This window comes from Saccopteryx leptura, chromosome 9 (assembly GCF_036850995.1).
Source record: "Saccopteryx leptura isolate mSacLep1 chromosome 9, mSacLep1_pri_phased_curated, whole genome shotgun sequence".
Lineage (NCBI taxonomy): Eukaryota > Metazoa > Chordata > Mammalia > Chiroptera > Emballonuridae > Saccopteryx > Saccopteryx leptura.
The window spans coordinates 93,097,989-93,114,309 of NC_089511.1; the positions used below are offsets into that span (position 1 = coordinate 93,097,989).

At 51.2% G+C, this 16,321-nt stretch overlaps 1 protein-coding gene across 4 annotated transcripts in view; it reads left to right on the top strand.

Annotated features, from left to right (window-relative positions):
• Positions 1–16,321, top strand: part of RET (ret proto-oncogene) — a 55,433-nt gene that overhangs the window by 34,249 nt on the left and 4,863 nt on the right. For 3 of the 4 annotated variants that reach the window (XM_066349735.1, XM_066349737.1, XM_066349738.1), the window contains 9 exons: positions 162–290; positions 774–1,030; positions 3,559–3,706; positions 5,126–5,233; positions 6,176–6,390; positions 6,470–6,592; positions 13,241–13,311; positions 14,525–14,662; positions 15,765–15,864. In XM_066349735.1, the coding sequence (XP_066205832.1) occupies positions 162–290; positions 774–1,030; positions 3,559–3,706; positions 5,126–5,233; positions 6,176–6,390; positions 6,470–6,592; positions 13,241–13,311; positions 14,525–14,662; positions 15,765–15,864 (1,289 nt within the window). The remainder of the gene's footprint in view (positions 1–161; positions 291–773; positions 1,031–3,558; positions 3,707–5,125; positions 5,234–6,175; positions 6,391–6,469; positions 6,593–13,240; positions 13,312–14,524; positions 14,663–15,764; positions 15,865–16,321) is intronic. The other variant, XM_066349736.1, reaches the window with a different exon arrangement.

Genomic DNA, 16,321 nt, shown 5'->3' on the forward strand with positions numbered 1-16,321 from the left:
ATGGGAACAGCTCCTGCTGAGAGTCCTGTCTGGGTGACCTGGACTTCTGAGCTCAGGAACCCCACACTCCCACCCCTGCAGGGAGGAATCGCTCACACACCTGCCTGAGTGGTCCTAGCTCATAGGGTCGCTTAAGAGGCTGAGCAGGATCCCTCTGTCAGCAGGAGGCAGCGGCAGCATCATTGGTGGGCACGAGCCAGGGGAGCGCGGAGGCATTAAAGCTGGCTTTGGCACTTGCAACTGCTTTCCTGAAGAGAAGAAGTGCTTCTGTGAGCCAGAGGACAGCCAGGGTGAGTGGGGCCGAGCTCTGTACACCTCCCAGAGGCCAGAGGGAAACGGAAGGAAGGCAGGTGAAACCCAGCAGACACTCCTTTTTCTGGGCCTCAATTTCCCTCTATTTGCAGACAGGGAACTGGGTCCAGGCTTCAATATAGTGTCTTATGGCCCGCAGTTCATGACAAAGGCTGAGCTGGAAAAATTAGTTCTTCTACCCAATAACTCAGTGTCTGCTCAGATTGTCCTCGTGTTCTGTACGATGCTGATAACCCCTCCAGATAAGGGATGTCTTCGGCCGCACCTGCCCTGCAGCCTGCGCTGTTGGAGTATTTGCAGGTATTCTCCTGCCTTCACCCCAGCAGCACTGGCCAGGCTGTTCAGTCAGTCAGAGCAGCGTTCCCTAGCTGCTGTGGGCGTGGCCAGCTGGAGAACTGCACCATGCTGGCTCCTGTTGGGATGCAGGGGAACCCGTCCCTCACAGCCACCCCTTCCTGCAGACCCGCTGTGTGATGAGCTCTGCCGCACAGTGATCGCTGCGGCCGTGCTCTTCTCCTTCGTCATCTCTGTGCTGCTGTCCACCTTCTGCATCCACCGCTACCACAAGAATGCCCACAAGCCGCCCATTGCCTCCGCTGAGATGACGTTCCGCCGGCCCACCCAGGCCTTTCCGGTCAGCTACTCCTCGTCTAATGCCCGCCGGCCCTCCCTGGACTCCATGGAGAACCAAGTCTCTGTGGATGCTTTCAAGATCCCAGTGAGTTTTCACGTGGGGCCCTGGGAGGCTTGTAGGTCGTACCAGCCTCTGGGAGCTACACCCAGGGAGGGTGACTCGGAAGGCTGCCCTGCGCCTCACAGCAGCTAGTGCATTAGTGTTCCAGCAAGCCCCCAGCCTTCATCAGAGTGACCTGCAGGGAGGGCAGAAGGCCGTGGGGTGAGCAGTATGGAGGCAGTTCAGCGAGCAGGGACTGATGGGTGCTTATTCAGATGGACTGAGATTTGGGCCCTAGGCGCACAGTGAGGGAGTCCATGCCCTACTAGACTGTGAACTCTGGTGCCCCAGAGGCTTGGGGGCCCTGAGGAGAAGTATGGATTTTTCTCAGAGAATGGGACCCCTAGAGGTTGAAGTTTAACAATAGGGGTGTTCAGTCTGTCTTCATGTTGATAGGATGCTCTGCTGGGGAGTCTGTAGTAGAATGGGTGCACATGTGGGAGCCCAGTAGTGAGGCACTGTCCCCATGACATGGCAGCAGCGAGGAGGGGAGTCCATGTGTGGCCTGGAAGATGGGAGCTCAGAGGGGTGCATGGGCCCCTGCAGTGAAACCAGGCCCTTTGGCTCTGTGAACAGGCAGCTGACAGAGTGCCAGCCAGAGCCAGCAGGTCTCCATGTCTTCTTCTCAGTGGGAGGACCTGGATCTGTGGTCCCTCAGAGCCCCCATCCTGGCCAGGCCCCCCTCTGCCTGTAGTGCTCCTTCAGCATTCTCACTGGGAACTGCCTGAGGGGTCGGAGCCCAGGTTCTGAAAGGGACTGAATAAAGTACTCAGTGAGGGTGCTGGATAGGGAGAGCTCAGCGTGTGTACCTCCTGGGACCTCCTGGCAGGAAGTTCAGTATCCCAGGGCCATGGAGCCCTGGCAGGGCACAGCTGGGGCTGGGAGGTAGCTGAGGCTTGTAGCAGGAGCCACTCAGGGGGTGCCCGCCCCTTAGTGAGGGTCTGGCCATGGAGGTCACTCCCAGAGGCAGCAGCTACTGCAGCCTCCCTAGTAGCTTTCTTAGTTCTGGTCACTCAGCAGTTGAAGGGTCTGCAACCTGGGCCCAGCAGGCTTTCAGCTTCCACAGTCAGTCTCTGGGAGGATTCAAGTAACTGCTTCATATACCTGGGTAGTTTGCAGTGAGGTCCACTAGAAGAGCAGGTCTGACGGGTGCTCACATCAGTGGATGCACACCACCTGGGCCCACATCACCTTCTGCCCAGAATGCAAAGTGAACGGAACCCAGCCTGAGACCCAAGGGCCACACTGACCAGCTCTGAGGCCTCAAACCTAGTACTCAACCTCAATCTCAGTTCACTCATTTATATAAAGTAGGGAAGACAATATTTAGTATTTTTAAGAGAATCGAGTTGGTGATAGCCACCTGTGCTTAATATGGTCCCTGTGTTGTAAATGGAGTTGTCTCATGCAGTGTGGAGGTGAAGACACCAGGGCAGCGATGATAGTGCTGTCAACTCTGACCCTTACTGTGGATTCCTAGGGAGCTTAAGACAACAACCAGAACACCTGGGAGCTGGCTGGAAGGTACCCCCTGCCATGGTGCTGAGAGGAGGCTACCTTTGTGCTCCAGCATCAGAAAGCATGGCTCTGGTTGTTGAGGGGACGCAGGTTCCCAGCAGTGTCATTGCTGTGGGTTGGGTGGGCCTGGTAGGGCACATTGTGAGCAACCATGGCCAGCAGCCATGTCCACACCCAGCTGCAGGGATCCCTGGGGAGACAGACTCCCCGTTCTGGCACAGGAGGGGAGGTCCCACACAGGCCAGACTGAGTGTTTGAGGAGGCACCCTACACTGGCCCTGAGCATGTGAACAAGACTATGTAGGAAAACCAGATGTGTGAAGGGGAACGTGATACGAAGCAGGTATGCGCAGGTTCAGGGCGATAGCCAGCACCGTGGGAGTAGCAGCGTCTTCCACACAATTGGATGGAGGTTCCCGGGGAGGTCGCCCTGGATACTCCACCTACAGGTGGAGGCTCTGGGCTAGGATGCAGCTTAAGCCACTGGTGCCAATTCAGTCTTCTTAGGTTTCCTGGGCGTCTTGAGGGGCAGCACAGCAGGGCCTGGGCTGCAGTCTACTCAGAGCCTTGCAGGCTTGGTGTCTAAAGTGGGGATGGGGAGATAGTGCCTGAGAAGATTGGGCCTGCCTCCCAGGGAAGAGGCCAGGCTTCCTCATGAGCGCCTGCCGTGTTGAGTAAGCCCTGAACACCTCATTTGAGAGATGAGGACATGGGCTCACGGTAGCCCAGGGCGTGTTCAGTAAACTGAGGACCAGTGTGGGTGCAGGCATCAAGTCCCAGTCTGTAGAGACCTGTCATGGATGGCACTCCAGGGCCTGACTCTTGGGTCCTGCCCTTATGGCCGTGGGTGACTGGTGACTATACCCTGCTGGTTCAGATCATGGTCAGTTCTCTATACACTGGAGCTTGTCCACCCAGGGCTCATTTGTGGGTCTCGCCTTATTCCTTTTCTCTTCCCCTTACCTCTTCTCTTCCTTCCTTCAACCCCAATGTAGGAGGATCCCAAGTGGGAATTTCCTCGTAAGAACCTGGTTCTTGGAAAAACTCTGGGAGAAGGCGAGTTTGGGAAAGTGGTCGAGGCAACAGCCTTCCGGCTGAAAGGCAAAGCGGGGTACATGACCGTGGCCGTGAAGATGCTGAAAGGTACTGGTGCAGGCAGCATGCACAGGGGCCCCGCCGTGCACGCTGAAGGAGCCTCGAGGAGCAGACGAGCTGCCCCATGGCAGCCTCTGTGGCTGCTCTTGAGTGGCTGCAGTCCGAGGACCCCACCCATCACTGATGGCCTTGGTCAGGGTGGCCCCTGGAGAGGCAATGTGAGGACTTTCCTGCCTCGGAAGGTTCTAGAGTAGTGTTGCTTCTTTACCAACACTGAGTAAAGATCTGAGTTTTTAAAAAATGAAAAAGCCCTTTTTGTTTTGAACTAATACCTCTTCCTACCTCACTCTGCCCCATTCATTGCTCTTGGCAGTCTGCTAGGGTCCTAGTGAACAGACCACCTGAGAAGACTGGTCCCACCCCTAGGGCCCCCAGCATGCTGTACCGCCCCAATCTTGCCATGAGTGACCAATTGTGCCACAAGCTTGGCTCTGTGCAGGCACATGAAAACACACACGTGTGCATACACATTTCTCCTCAGACTGGGCAGATGGCCCTCTGGCCATGGCTGGGCTCTGGTCCAAGTGGACTGACCAAAGTCCCAGCAGCAGTTTGGGGGGTGAGAGTTGGTTGATGTATACATGAGTTTTAGTACAGTAGTCAGGGCGGGGGACACAATACAGTGCTCTGGATGCTTCCCCACGCCCTCAGACTGGGATTGCCACTTACCCAAGAGACTCCTGCCCTATGGGCACAATGGGGCCAGCCTGGGGCCTCCCTGATGTGATAGAAAGTCCTGATGCCTGATACTTTGTCTCCTCTGGCCGTCCTCCTGCTCTCAGACAGGAGAGGCAGTGGCATAGCACAGCAGGGCAGTCGGTCATGGGATGCTGACCTAGGAGACGGTTTAGCCAGAGCTTCTGACTCAGTACCTCCACACCAGGCTCCTGGTGGGAACCCAAACCCAGCTGTGCCCACTCTCAGGATACACATTGTCCTCGTAGCCAGAGGACTTTATAAAATCTTGTGATCTTGACCTTTCTCCAGGGCCTTGCCACCCCCATTCTGCTGATGCTTGGTCATTGGGACATCAGGAGTCTCCTTACCTTTCCAGGATTAATTGGGGGGAGGGGGGGGGGGCTCTGTGCACTCCTGTCTTTGAAATATAGCAACAGCAAGGAAATACCGCCACATAGACAAAGCCCAGCCCTGAGAGGGTGTTCATGGAGAGATCCCCCTTATGTGGATGGTGGTTCCTGGGGTTCTTATTCCCTGGATGCAGGGGAGGCTGCTGTTGATCATCCTATGGGCTGAGAGTAGCTCTAACTACAGGATCTTTGCGTAAGGTATCTGAGAAGAGCACAGGTCTGTGCAGAAGCCCAGTGTGGCTAATGTGACCTTGCTGGTCACAGAAGGGTCTTCCAGAAAGGACAGGTTTGCAGTCTTCTCTGTTGACATGTGTTTCAGAAAATGCCTCCCCCAATGAGCTGCGGGACCTCCTGTCAGAATTCAACCTCTTGAAGCAGGTCAACCACCCCAACGTCATCAAGCTGTATGGGGCCTGCAGCCAGGATGGTGAGGCCAGGCCCAGGCCAGGAGCTCTGGGCTGCTGTGCTCTTCTTACCCACTCCCATCCTCATCCTCCTTCTCTGGCCCTTGTTCCCTGTCCTTGAAGCATGCTCTCTGGCTCTGGCCCCTGTGTCAGTGAGGGGGATGCTGCAGGAATGTCTACTGGAGCTGCCCAGAGGTCTCTGGTCACGTTCTGGTTGTCAGCACCCTGCCCCAGGCAGATCCCCTGGGCAGGGAGCTCCAAAGATGGATGGTGCCTCCCAGGCAACTACTGGGGACTAGGCATGCCATGATCTCTAAGTGATCCCAGCCCTGCCTGACAAAGACATTGTCACCAATTGTCACATAAGGACATAGGAGACCAACTGCGAGGGGCTTCTCACTGTGTGTGCACGTGTGTCTGAGCACGTGTGTTGGGGGTGGGAAGGGACGAAGAGCCAACAAAGAGAGGGCAGTAGGGATGCTGGTCAGCAGTGGCAGAACTCAGGGCTGGGCCAAGGGCAGGACTTCAACCCAAGAGCTGCTAAGAACAGGTGGATCATGTATGACCCAGACCCTCTGCCTCCCTCCGCCGTTCCTAGACTGTGCTGCAGCAGCACTGGGCATGTAGGAAGGCCTGCTATTATCAGAGCAAGTGTGAGCATCCCCAGGAAGCACTGAGTGTGGTCACCCTACCTTGGGCACCCTAGGATAACTTCATGCTCAACCACCTGGGCAGTGGCTCAGCACACACCTCACGGGGTGGAGAGCAAGTGATGGGATTCAGCACATCCTGGAGCTGCCTGGAACCCAGGCACTCGCCACCCAGAACAGGGCTGTGTTCACCTGCCTCTTTACTGGTGTAGTGCAGAGCTGCCCTGGGGGGACCACAGCCCCTTCTCACTGGGCTGTGAGGAGCCAGCCTCCAGCCCCTGGCCAGCAGCCAGCCTACAGCCCCTCTGTCCCCAGGGCCACTTTTGCTCATCGTTGAGTACGCCAAGTATGGCTCCCTTCGGGGCTTCCTGCGAGAGAGCCGCAAGGCGGGGCCTGGCTACGTTGGCAGCAGAGGCAGCCGCAACTCCAGCTATCTGGACAACCCAGACGAGCGGGCCCTGACCATGGGTGACCTCATCTCCTTCGCCTGGCAGATTTCACGGGGCATGCGGTACCTAGCTGAGATGAAGGTGGGTGCCACTCCAGCCCCCCCCAACTGCCTGTGACAGGCCTGGGTTCTAGGTGTCCCTGCTCTTGTCTTCTCTGCAGCTCGTCCATCGGGACTTAGCAGCCAGAAACGTCCTAGTGGCTGAAGGGCGGAAGATGAAGATTTCGGATTTTGGCCTGTCCCGGGATGTATACGAAGAGGATTCCTATGTAAAGAGGAGCAAGGTACCAGGTCCGGGGTGTGCTGGCCTGAGATCCCGGGCTCGGTGGGGACAGCAGTCAGGGTGCCCACAGGGTGGGGGCCAACCCCTTAGACTATCTGGAGAGAGCAAAGTGGGTATTTAGAGTATAAACTTCTAGCCCTCATCCCCAAATCTTTCTCTGATCTTTTTTTTTTTTTTTTTTTTTTTTTTTTTTTTTTTTACAGAGAGAGAAAGTCAGAGAGAGGGATAGACAGGGACAGACAAGAACGGAGACATGAGAAGCATCAATCATTAGTTTTTTGTTGCGCATTGCAACACCTTAATTGTTCATTGATTGCCTTCTCATATGTGCCTTGACCGTGGGCCTTCAGCAGACTGAGTAACCCCTTGCTCGAGCCAGCGACCTTGGGCTCAAGCTGCTGAGCTTTTTGCTCAAACCAGATGAGCCCTCGCTCAAGCTGGCGACCTCGGGGTCTCGAACCTGGGTTTTCCGCATCCCAGTCCGACGCTCTATCCATTGCGCCACCGCCCAGTCAGGCTCTTTCTCTGATCTTGAATCTTAAGAGACCCAGTTCAGGACTGATCCCCTATCTGTTCTTTCTCTGCCTGAGGTCCACACCCTGCCCTGCAGAGCTGGCCCTTGGAGAGCAAGGCCCCAATGTTTCTCTTGCTTTTACTCACTATCACTTTTGAAGGTCACCTAATGCTGCAAAACAGCCATCCCCTTCTCCAGGGTCCCTCTCCCTTCTACAGAGTGGAGGTCATAGTCTTCTTTCTGTGTTATTTAGCTCTTTCCCAGAAGAGAGGGAAGTAGCCTTTCTTTTTTTCTTTTTCTTTTTCTTTTGAAAGAGACAGAGAGAGAATCAGAGATAGGGACAGATAGGAACAGACAAGAAGGGAGAGAGATGAGAAGCATCAATTCTTTGTTGTGACACCTTAGTTGTTCATTGATTGTTTTCTCATATGTGCCTTGACCGGAGGACTACAGCAGAACAAGTGACCTCTTGCTCAAACCAGAGACCTTGGGCTCAAACCAGCGACCATGAGGTCATGTCTATGATCTCACACTCAAGCCAGCGACTCCATGCTCAAGCTGGTGAGCCTGTGCTCAAGCCGGATGAGCCTACCACACTCAAGCCTGCGACCTCAGGGTTTCAAATCTGGGTCCTCTGCATCCCAGTTTGACATTCTATCTACTGTGCCACCATCTGGTCAGGCAGAAGTGGCCTTTCTTTGCAGGAAGGAATGAAGCATGTTATATAGGTGGAGGTTCCTCTGGGGTGGTGCCCTGGGAACCCCTGGCCAGGTGAGTTGAAAAAGTACAAGGAGGCTCATAGAGGCCTCAGTATTGGGTTCTCAAAAGATTTCTCCAAATCTCTGAAGCGGGTCATTTGGAGCCTCTCTGGGGAAACCCGATTCATAGCATTGTCCAGTTGCTTGTGGCATTTGTCTCGGCCCTCTAGTTCTGTTGCCCACTTAGCCCCTCTCCTGTAGCCTCCCTCTGACAGACCAGACAGGGCCAGCTCACAAGCTGTGTAGGAGTCACAGCTGACCTGACATTCAGAATACAGGCTGCTCAGAAAAAAGTAGCACAAGAAGCAACTGCACCTTGGTTCCACCTGTGCAGTGGGGAGAAGCCCTTGTGCTGCTGTGGGTGTGAGGACGATGTCTCGTGTGTTTTGGGGTTTCCGTTCTGACAGTGTGTCTCAGTATTGCTGAAGGGGAAGTGGAGAAGGGCTACTCCCCACCCTGTTAAGGGATGTGGACAGAGCCTTCCTGTTGTCCCACCAATCCTCTAAGAAAACCCTGTGTCACAGAGCAAAGAAGCACAAGGAATTCAAACACAGGGTCCCAGAGAGCACGGGCTGTAGGCAGTGGTGTTGTAAACATATGCCCCAGAAATAGTCACATTTTATTAAGGACATGAATCCTAAAGAATGCTTTAAAGAAAAAGGAATTATAGTAAATGCTGCATTTAAAAAGTGTGCACATTTTCTGACCAGGTGGTGGCGCAGTGAAAACAGTGTGCACATTTTTAAATTGATTTGTGCCTAAAGACTGACCTACTGAAAAACTATTTTTTTAAGTTGCATTGTGGATGAGACACATTCTAGTTGAGATCTCCCATGACCATATACAAATGACAACGGATAGCACAACCACCCTGCAGAGCCACCTGAAGACTAGCTGATGAACAAAACTGTAACCAAGGATATAAATAAATAATGGCATAGAGATGGGTAAGAAGGGCAGAGTTGCAGAATGGGCTGGTCCCATACCCACGTGTGGTGGTGGTGAAGAGTTAGGAAGGACATCTCAGCTGCTGCGGTCCCCAGTGAGGAGCAAGGGGTTACAGCCCCACACCAGGCTCCGCAGCCTTGATCACCAGAGCCAGGAAGAGAAGTTCCCCACAATAGCTGGCTGTGAAAATCGGCAGAGATTCTGTCCAGGTGAGATGGAGGGCTGCTGTAGACCCAGGTGTCCTCTTAAAAGGCCTGAGCATAGACTCACTTGCTCATAAACACTCTCCCTAAGTTCCAGCATAGGGACAGCAAATTGAAAAGTGCCAGGGACAAACAGAAACTAAATAATCTGGTTTTGGTGCAAGGGCTGGAGGGGCACCTCTGTCCTGGAATAGAGTACCTGCAGGCACCACTGCTGCTTTGTTGAGCCCTCCCCCAACCCAGCCTACAAGCACAGCCAGGCACAAAGTCTGAGTCCCCTTAACCAGGCTGGCATGGTCTCCACACCACCCTGATGATTCTCTTACACCCTGCCTGGTCCCAACCTCTTTCAGAGGGTAGTCCATACAAGCTGCCAACTTGGGCTCACACTGTAGAATTTTCTAAAATTTCTCAAAGGTCCACAAACCCCAAACAAGAAACTACTGGCCTTGGCATGCCCCCCTGTACCTCTTTTTAAGCAGCCCCAAGCCTGACAATAGTGGCAACCAGCTTTGGTTCATAGCATAATCACTCATAGCTGCCTCTAAGCCCAACACGGGAAGATAACAATGGATAATCACTTTGTAACTCCTACCAGATAGCCTTGGCCTGCACTGGAGCCCCACCCAAAAGGCCTCAAAACCAACACACATGGTTTTAGACCACACCAGAACACCACCCAGTTAGCACTGGAAACATCACACCCAAAATGTGGAGTCAGCAGTTACCTGAGCCCCATGACAGCGAATCTCACATCTGGAGTCAGTTCCCACACAACAGCTTGTTCGCTATAGATGTGGCCAGTCCTCACAGCCAGTCTGCATGGGGGTCAGTCCCACCCACTAGGTGCCAACAGTAATCAAGGCTCAACTACAACAGAATAGGACACACAACCCATACAAGGACACCCTGAGAGCATCCAGCGCTGGTAAATGGGGACTGTGCCAGTGGGCCCTACAGGACACCTGTGACATAAGGCTACTCTGCCAATACTGGGAGACGCAGCAGCTCTACCTAATACAGAGAAACAAACACAGGGAGGTGGCCAAAATGAGGAGACAAAGAAATATGTCCCACATGAAAGGAGAGAACAAAACTCTAGAACCAAATCTAAATGAATTGGAGGCAAGCAATCTACCGATGTAGAATTCAAAACTTTGGTTATAAGGATGCTCGATGAATTTAGGGGAAGAATAGATGAGCTTAATGAGAACTTTGACAAAGCAATAGGAAACATAGAAAAGGAGATAAAAAGTATGGAAAAGAAATGAAGACTACAATAAACTGAAATGAATACATTAGAATAAATTAGATGAAGCAGAGGGTCGAATCAGCGATTTGGAAGAGAAAAGCAGAAGCACCCACCAGAGCAGCCAAAACAAAACAAAAACTCCCTAAAAATGAGTATAGTTTAAGAGATGGAACCTCTGGTACAACATCAAGCATAACAAGATGTACATCATAGTGACAACAGAAGGAGGGGGAGAGACAGAGCAAGGAATTGAAAACCTAAGTGAAAAATAATAACTGAAAACTTCCCCAGCCTGGTGAAGGAAATGGATACACAAGTCCAGGAAATGCAGAGAGACCCAAACAAGATGAGCCCAAAAAAGCCCATACTGAGACACATCATAATTAAAATGCCAAAGGTTAAAGAAAGTGAGAATCTTTAAAATAGTGGGAGAAAAGCAGTTAGTTACCTACAACGGAGCTCCCATAAGACTATCCGCTGATTCTCAACTGAAACTTTGCAGGCTAGAAGGGATTGGCAAGAAATACTTAAATGAAAATCGAGGACCTGCAACCAAAATTATTCTACCCAGCCAGGTTATCATTTAAAATTGAACAAGATAAAGAGCTTCCCAGACAAGAAAATCTGAAGTTTATCACCACCAAACCACTAATACAAGAAATGTTATAGAGATTTTTTAAGAAGAAGAAAAAAAATGTAAAGAAGAAAATACCACAAAAAAATCTCCCTGAAAAAAGCAGACATGTAATAAAAGCAGTAGATCAATCAACCAACACTGAAGCTAATACGGAGGTAAATAAGCAAAGGTAGCAAGATCATGTGTAATTGCAACAGTGAATTAAAGAATTTGTACAACATGCAAAAAAGTAAAAAATAATGACAACATAAGTATAGGGAAGTGAGTAAAAGTGATAGTGATTATATATAGAATATGTTAAGCAGTTACTCAACTATCAACTTAACACCTAAGCAGTTATCATCTTGAAATAGACTACTGTGAACATAGCTTGGAATATATGAAGCATGTGGTAACCACAAACCAAAAATCCACAAGAGGTACACAAGAAATAAAGAGAAAGGAATCCAAACATAACACTACAGTAAGTCATCAATACACAAGGTAAGAGAGCAAGAGAATAAGAAAGGAATAGTGAAGAACTAAAAAACAATCTGAAAACAATTACTAAAATGCAGTAACTACATAGGTGTCAATATTTACTTTAAATGTAAATGGATTAAAAGCTCCGATCAAAAGGTAAATGGATAAAAAAGAGGTGGTACATACATACAATGGAATATTATGCAGCCATAAAAAAGAAGGAAGACTTGGCCTGACCAGGCGGTGGCACAGTGGATAGAGCATCGAACTGGGATGCGGAGGACCCAGGTTCGGGACCCTGAGGTCACCAGCTTGAGCGTGGGCTCATCTGGTTTGAGCAGAGCTCACCAGCTTGGACCCAAGGTCATTGGCTCGAGCAAGGGGTTACTCGGTCTGCTGTAGCCCCATGGTCAAGGCACATATGAGAAGCAATCAATGAACAACTAAGGTGTCGCAATGAAAAACTAATGGTTGATGCTTCTCATCTCTCTCCGTTCCTGTCTGTCTGTCCCTATTTATTCCTCTCTCTGACTCTCTCTCTGTCTCTGTATTAAAAAAAAAAAAAAAAAAAAAAAAAAAAGAATGAAGACTTCACACTTGCAACAACATGGATGAACTTAGGGAAGTACTGAGGTAAATGAAATAGGTTGGACAAGAGAAAGACAAATGCCATATGATTTTACTTATATGTAGAATCCAAAAAAACTAAGAAGACAGATGCAAACTTATAGATACAGAGAACATTGGGATGGATGCCAGATGGGGGGTTTGGGGAGCTGGGTGAAAAGATGAAGGGATTAAGAAGTACGTATTGGTGCCCTGGCCAGGTAGCTCAATTGGCTAGAGCGTCATCCCAATATGCCATGATTGTGGATTTGATCCCTGGTCAGGGCAGACACAAGAATCAACCAGTGATGGCATGAATAAGCATAACAACAAATCGATGTCTCTCTCTCACTCTGCGTCTCCCCGCCTTCTCTCTAAATCAATAAAAAAAATTTTTTTTTAAAGAAGTGTAAATTGGCAGTTACAAAATAGTTTCTGGGATGCGAAGTTAATTCAGCACAGGGAATATAGTCAGTAATATTGTAATAACTATGCATGGTGTCAGGTGGGTACTGAACTTATCAGGGGATCACTTTATAAGGTATGTAAATGTCTAATCACTAGGCTGTACAGTTTAATCTAATATAATATTGAATGTAAACTGTGATTGAAAAAATAAAAAAATTTTAAGTTGCATGAAAAATTATTTGTTAGATCTGACCCCAGCACCTCTTGCAGTGGGGTGCAGTCTTCCAAAGGATGCTGAAAAGGCCCAGACGTAAAATAAGGGAAATACCAGCCTCAAGGCACATAAACAGATCTCTTCTCTCAGAGCTTGTCAGAGGAGCCTTTAGTGTGTGAGTTAGCGTCAGAAGTCCCTAAGGTAGAAGTGCTGGACGTTAGTTTCCCAAAGTTGTTTGCCCTCAGAGATCAGCGCAGATCTTGCTGGATGGTGTTTTTGGCCTACCAGGGGGGCAGCACCACCCAGGGGGCCCCAGAGTTACCCAGATGTGAGTCTAGGAAACCTGGCTGGGGTTTGGTATCAAGTTCTGGGGTTTCTTCTCCACAGAATGTTGTGCATGACAAGCAGGCCCTGTGTGTCTGTGGGCAAGTTAGCAGACTCCTCTGGCCTCAGCCATGTCTGGGAGGCCAGGCCGAATCTCCGGCCCCTGAAGCTGTGCTGCCAGTTGTGTGCCTAGGAGCATCTGGCTGTCACTACTCACACCCCCCAGAGCAGGGAGCACCTGCCACACCCTTCTTTGCACTCTCCTCCTCAGTTCCCATGGTGTCGGATCAACATTAATGCCCTTTCTTTCACTTCCTCTGTAGGGCCGGATTCCAGTCAAATGGATGGCAATTGAGTCCCTCTTTGATCATATCTACACCACCCAAAGTGATGTGTAAGTGTGGGTACTGCCTTCCTGGGGTGGAGGTTGCCTGTGACATCCCAGGAGGCTATGACTCCTGCCTGGGCAGGTCAGCTGGGGAACAGCGCTGGCCATGAGTGCCTTTCAGCCCATGCCAACCATCTGCAGTGACCGCCCACCCAATTTGAGGGAGCCTCATGTCTTCATTTAGCAGGTGACCAGGGCCCAGGCAGGAGCTCTGAAAGCCACAGTACTATTTGTGAGAGCAGTGAGCACAAATCGCCCTCACCTTCCCCTCTTCCCGTCCCCTCTCCTCTCTCCCTCATGTGGGAGTTCCAGTGACACACAGGACCAGGCACACAGGCGTCCCCCCCTGTACCTGAGCAGGACTGGACACAGGCAGGGCCCCTAGAATTGGGGCCCACCCACAGGAGGGAATGGCCCTGAGTAGGTTCTAGGCTAGTGTGCCCCCAAACTGCTCAGATACAGGAACCAAAACTCAGTCTTCAGGTCAAATTACAAAAATAGTTTTCAAAAGCACAGCAGCTTGTTTCTCCCAAGTGTTCTGCTGTCAGTAGACATAAAACGTCTTGAATGGTGTGGGCTGTGAAAAAACCGTTTTTACAGTTTTAAACAACTGTTTTCTGATTGTGGAAGTTGACCATAACACAATTGGGAAATTTAGAGGAACATATAATGAAGAGACTGAAGTCACCACCCCTAAGTAACTGCTGATTCATGCGCCTTCACAAGCATGGCTTCTAGGGTTTCATGTGCTATGCAGGGGTTTTTTTTTTATCACTATGGGAGTCTCATGTGATAATACTGTTTTGTGATATGATTTGGCCCCCACTTGACTAAGTTTTCCCTTACAGTTAAGGGTTTTTTTTTATTGCAATTTTTTTTTTCTTCTAAGACTTGATGAAAGTTTCCAAGCACACAGAGAAAGTGAAGGACGTGTCCCAGGAACCTGGGCCCTTGGCCTGGGTCCAGCCTGTGTTTGGTGCACTGGTTGGCTGCTCTGGGCCATCCCAGCTGCAGGGGCAGAGCAGGCAGATGGCCGTACTCACCTCCATTCTGCGTCCATTGGAGCAGTGGGACTCGGGCTGAGACCTGCTCTCTGGAGGTGGCCGGGGCCCTCAGGGCAGATGGGTCAGCAGCTGCTAGGAAGGGACAGATGGCTGAGCTTCCCAGAGGGCACTGCAGGCCTGTTGCCACCACCCACTGGTTGTCTTGCTCCTTGCAGGTGGTCTTTTGGTGTCCTGCTGTGGGAGATTATGACCCTGGGGGGCAACCCCTACCCTGGGATTCCTCCTGAGCGGCTCTTCAACCTTCTGAAGACAGGCTACCGGATGGAGAGGCCTGACAACTGCAGCGAGGAGATGTGAGCAGGCTTTGCTTTGGCCCAGCTTCTCTCTGATGCAGACATACGGGTTTTGGAGTGGAGGGGTCCAATCATTTATTCCCTCCCCCTCCTGAGCAGCCTTGGGCGCCAGTCTGTGGCGAGCTTGGTAGTGGGGAGTGACAGGGCAGAAGTCACAGAACCACACTTGCTCATGGCCGTAGTTGCCAAGGGTCCGGCTCTAATGGGGGCTGGTGCAGGTGGGGGAGCTTCCTGGGGGGACCTACAGGGATGAAGGGAAGCTGAGCCTAGAGCAGGGGTTGTGGGAAAGATAAGGTGGTACTTCAGACTAAGAGAGCAGCTGAGCTCAAGGACAGAGACCTGGCCAGGCAGGTTACTTGGAGAGGGGCAGGTAATTCATGCTGACCCATGGGCACATATTGGAGAGTGCCCAAGTGGAGGTGCAAAGGCAGGCAAGGCACAGGCAGGGGGAGCCAGACTTCAGCCTAAGGGTGTAAGTCTTCACACACACAGGTTGTCCCAGATAATTCTTAGAGGACGGATTGAGAACACATAAGAAAAGGCTTGTCTGTATGCAGAACCATGCTGGTCAGTTTAGTCTACAAAGTCAGTGTACACCTGACATGTGCCTGGCTCAGGGCTAAAAGGGTGAGTGGCATCACCTTCCTGGGACTCTGGGCTGGCAGCCAGCTGGCCCAGCACTTCACACAGGACAGCTGTGGCGGCCATGCAGCCATGTTGGGACCCCGCAGATGTGAGATGGTAATAAAGGCAGGTATAAGACAGAGACAGACGTTTTTGTTTGTTTCTGTACCTAGTTCATCCTTCCTAAGAGTTTAAGGACTGGCATTTCCCACTCAGCCACCATAGTAGACATGGCATCTTGTTAAATATTTAACAGTGTCCCTGAAAGGGTCATGAAAACAGGTTTTCTCAAGGACAGGGAAGCTTACAACACTGGCCACCCTGAGTCCCCGATGACCCCTCAGACCCTGGCCCAGCTCTGAGAAGGATGTCAGTGAGGCAGAAACTACTTTGAGGCCCCAGACACTGTGCTGGGCATGGAGGCCACAACAGGGTAGTCCTGTGCTGGATTGTAGCCACCCATCTGCACTCTCACCAGGTACAGTCTGATGCTGCAGTGCTGGAAGCAGGAGCCGGACAAGAGGCCAGTGTTTGCCGACATCAGCAAAGACCTGGAGAAGATGATGGTCAAGAGAAGAGTGAGTAGGGAGAGCAGATTCTCCACATGGGCCCGACAGGCCGACGTGGCCGTGGGGTGTATGTGTGGGAGGGCGGGGGAAGCGGGTGGTTCCAGCCCAGCCCAGGTCCTTTGAGGTCCCTGTGCAGGAGCAGAGCACAGCCGTGCAGTGGGCGATGGCCATGTTCACTGCTGATGGCTCCAGACCCCTTGGGCTGCCTTTTACATTATGAAGGCACCAAGATTCTTAGCTGACACTCAGGAAGAGACAGGTGTGTAAGGGAATATTCCAAAGCCAAACATAATCACAGGAAAGAGTTAAAGTGCAGGTGCTAAAATCAAATATTGTGAGGGGCCAGGGGCCGGCTGGGGTAGGAAGTTACTGTATTCCCCATGTATAAGATGCACATTTTTTGGAAAAATTTGGGGTCTAAAAACTGGGTGTGTCTTAAACAGTGGTTATAGATTTTTTACTTGCA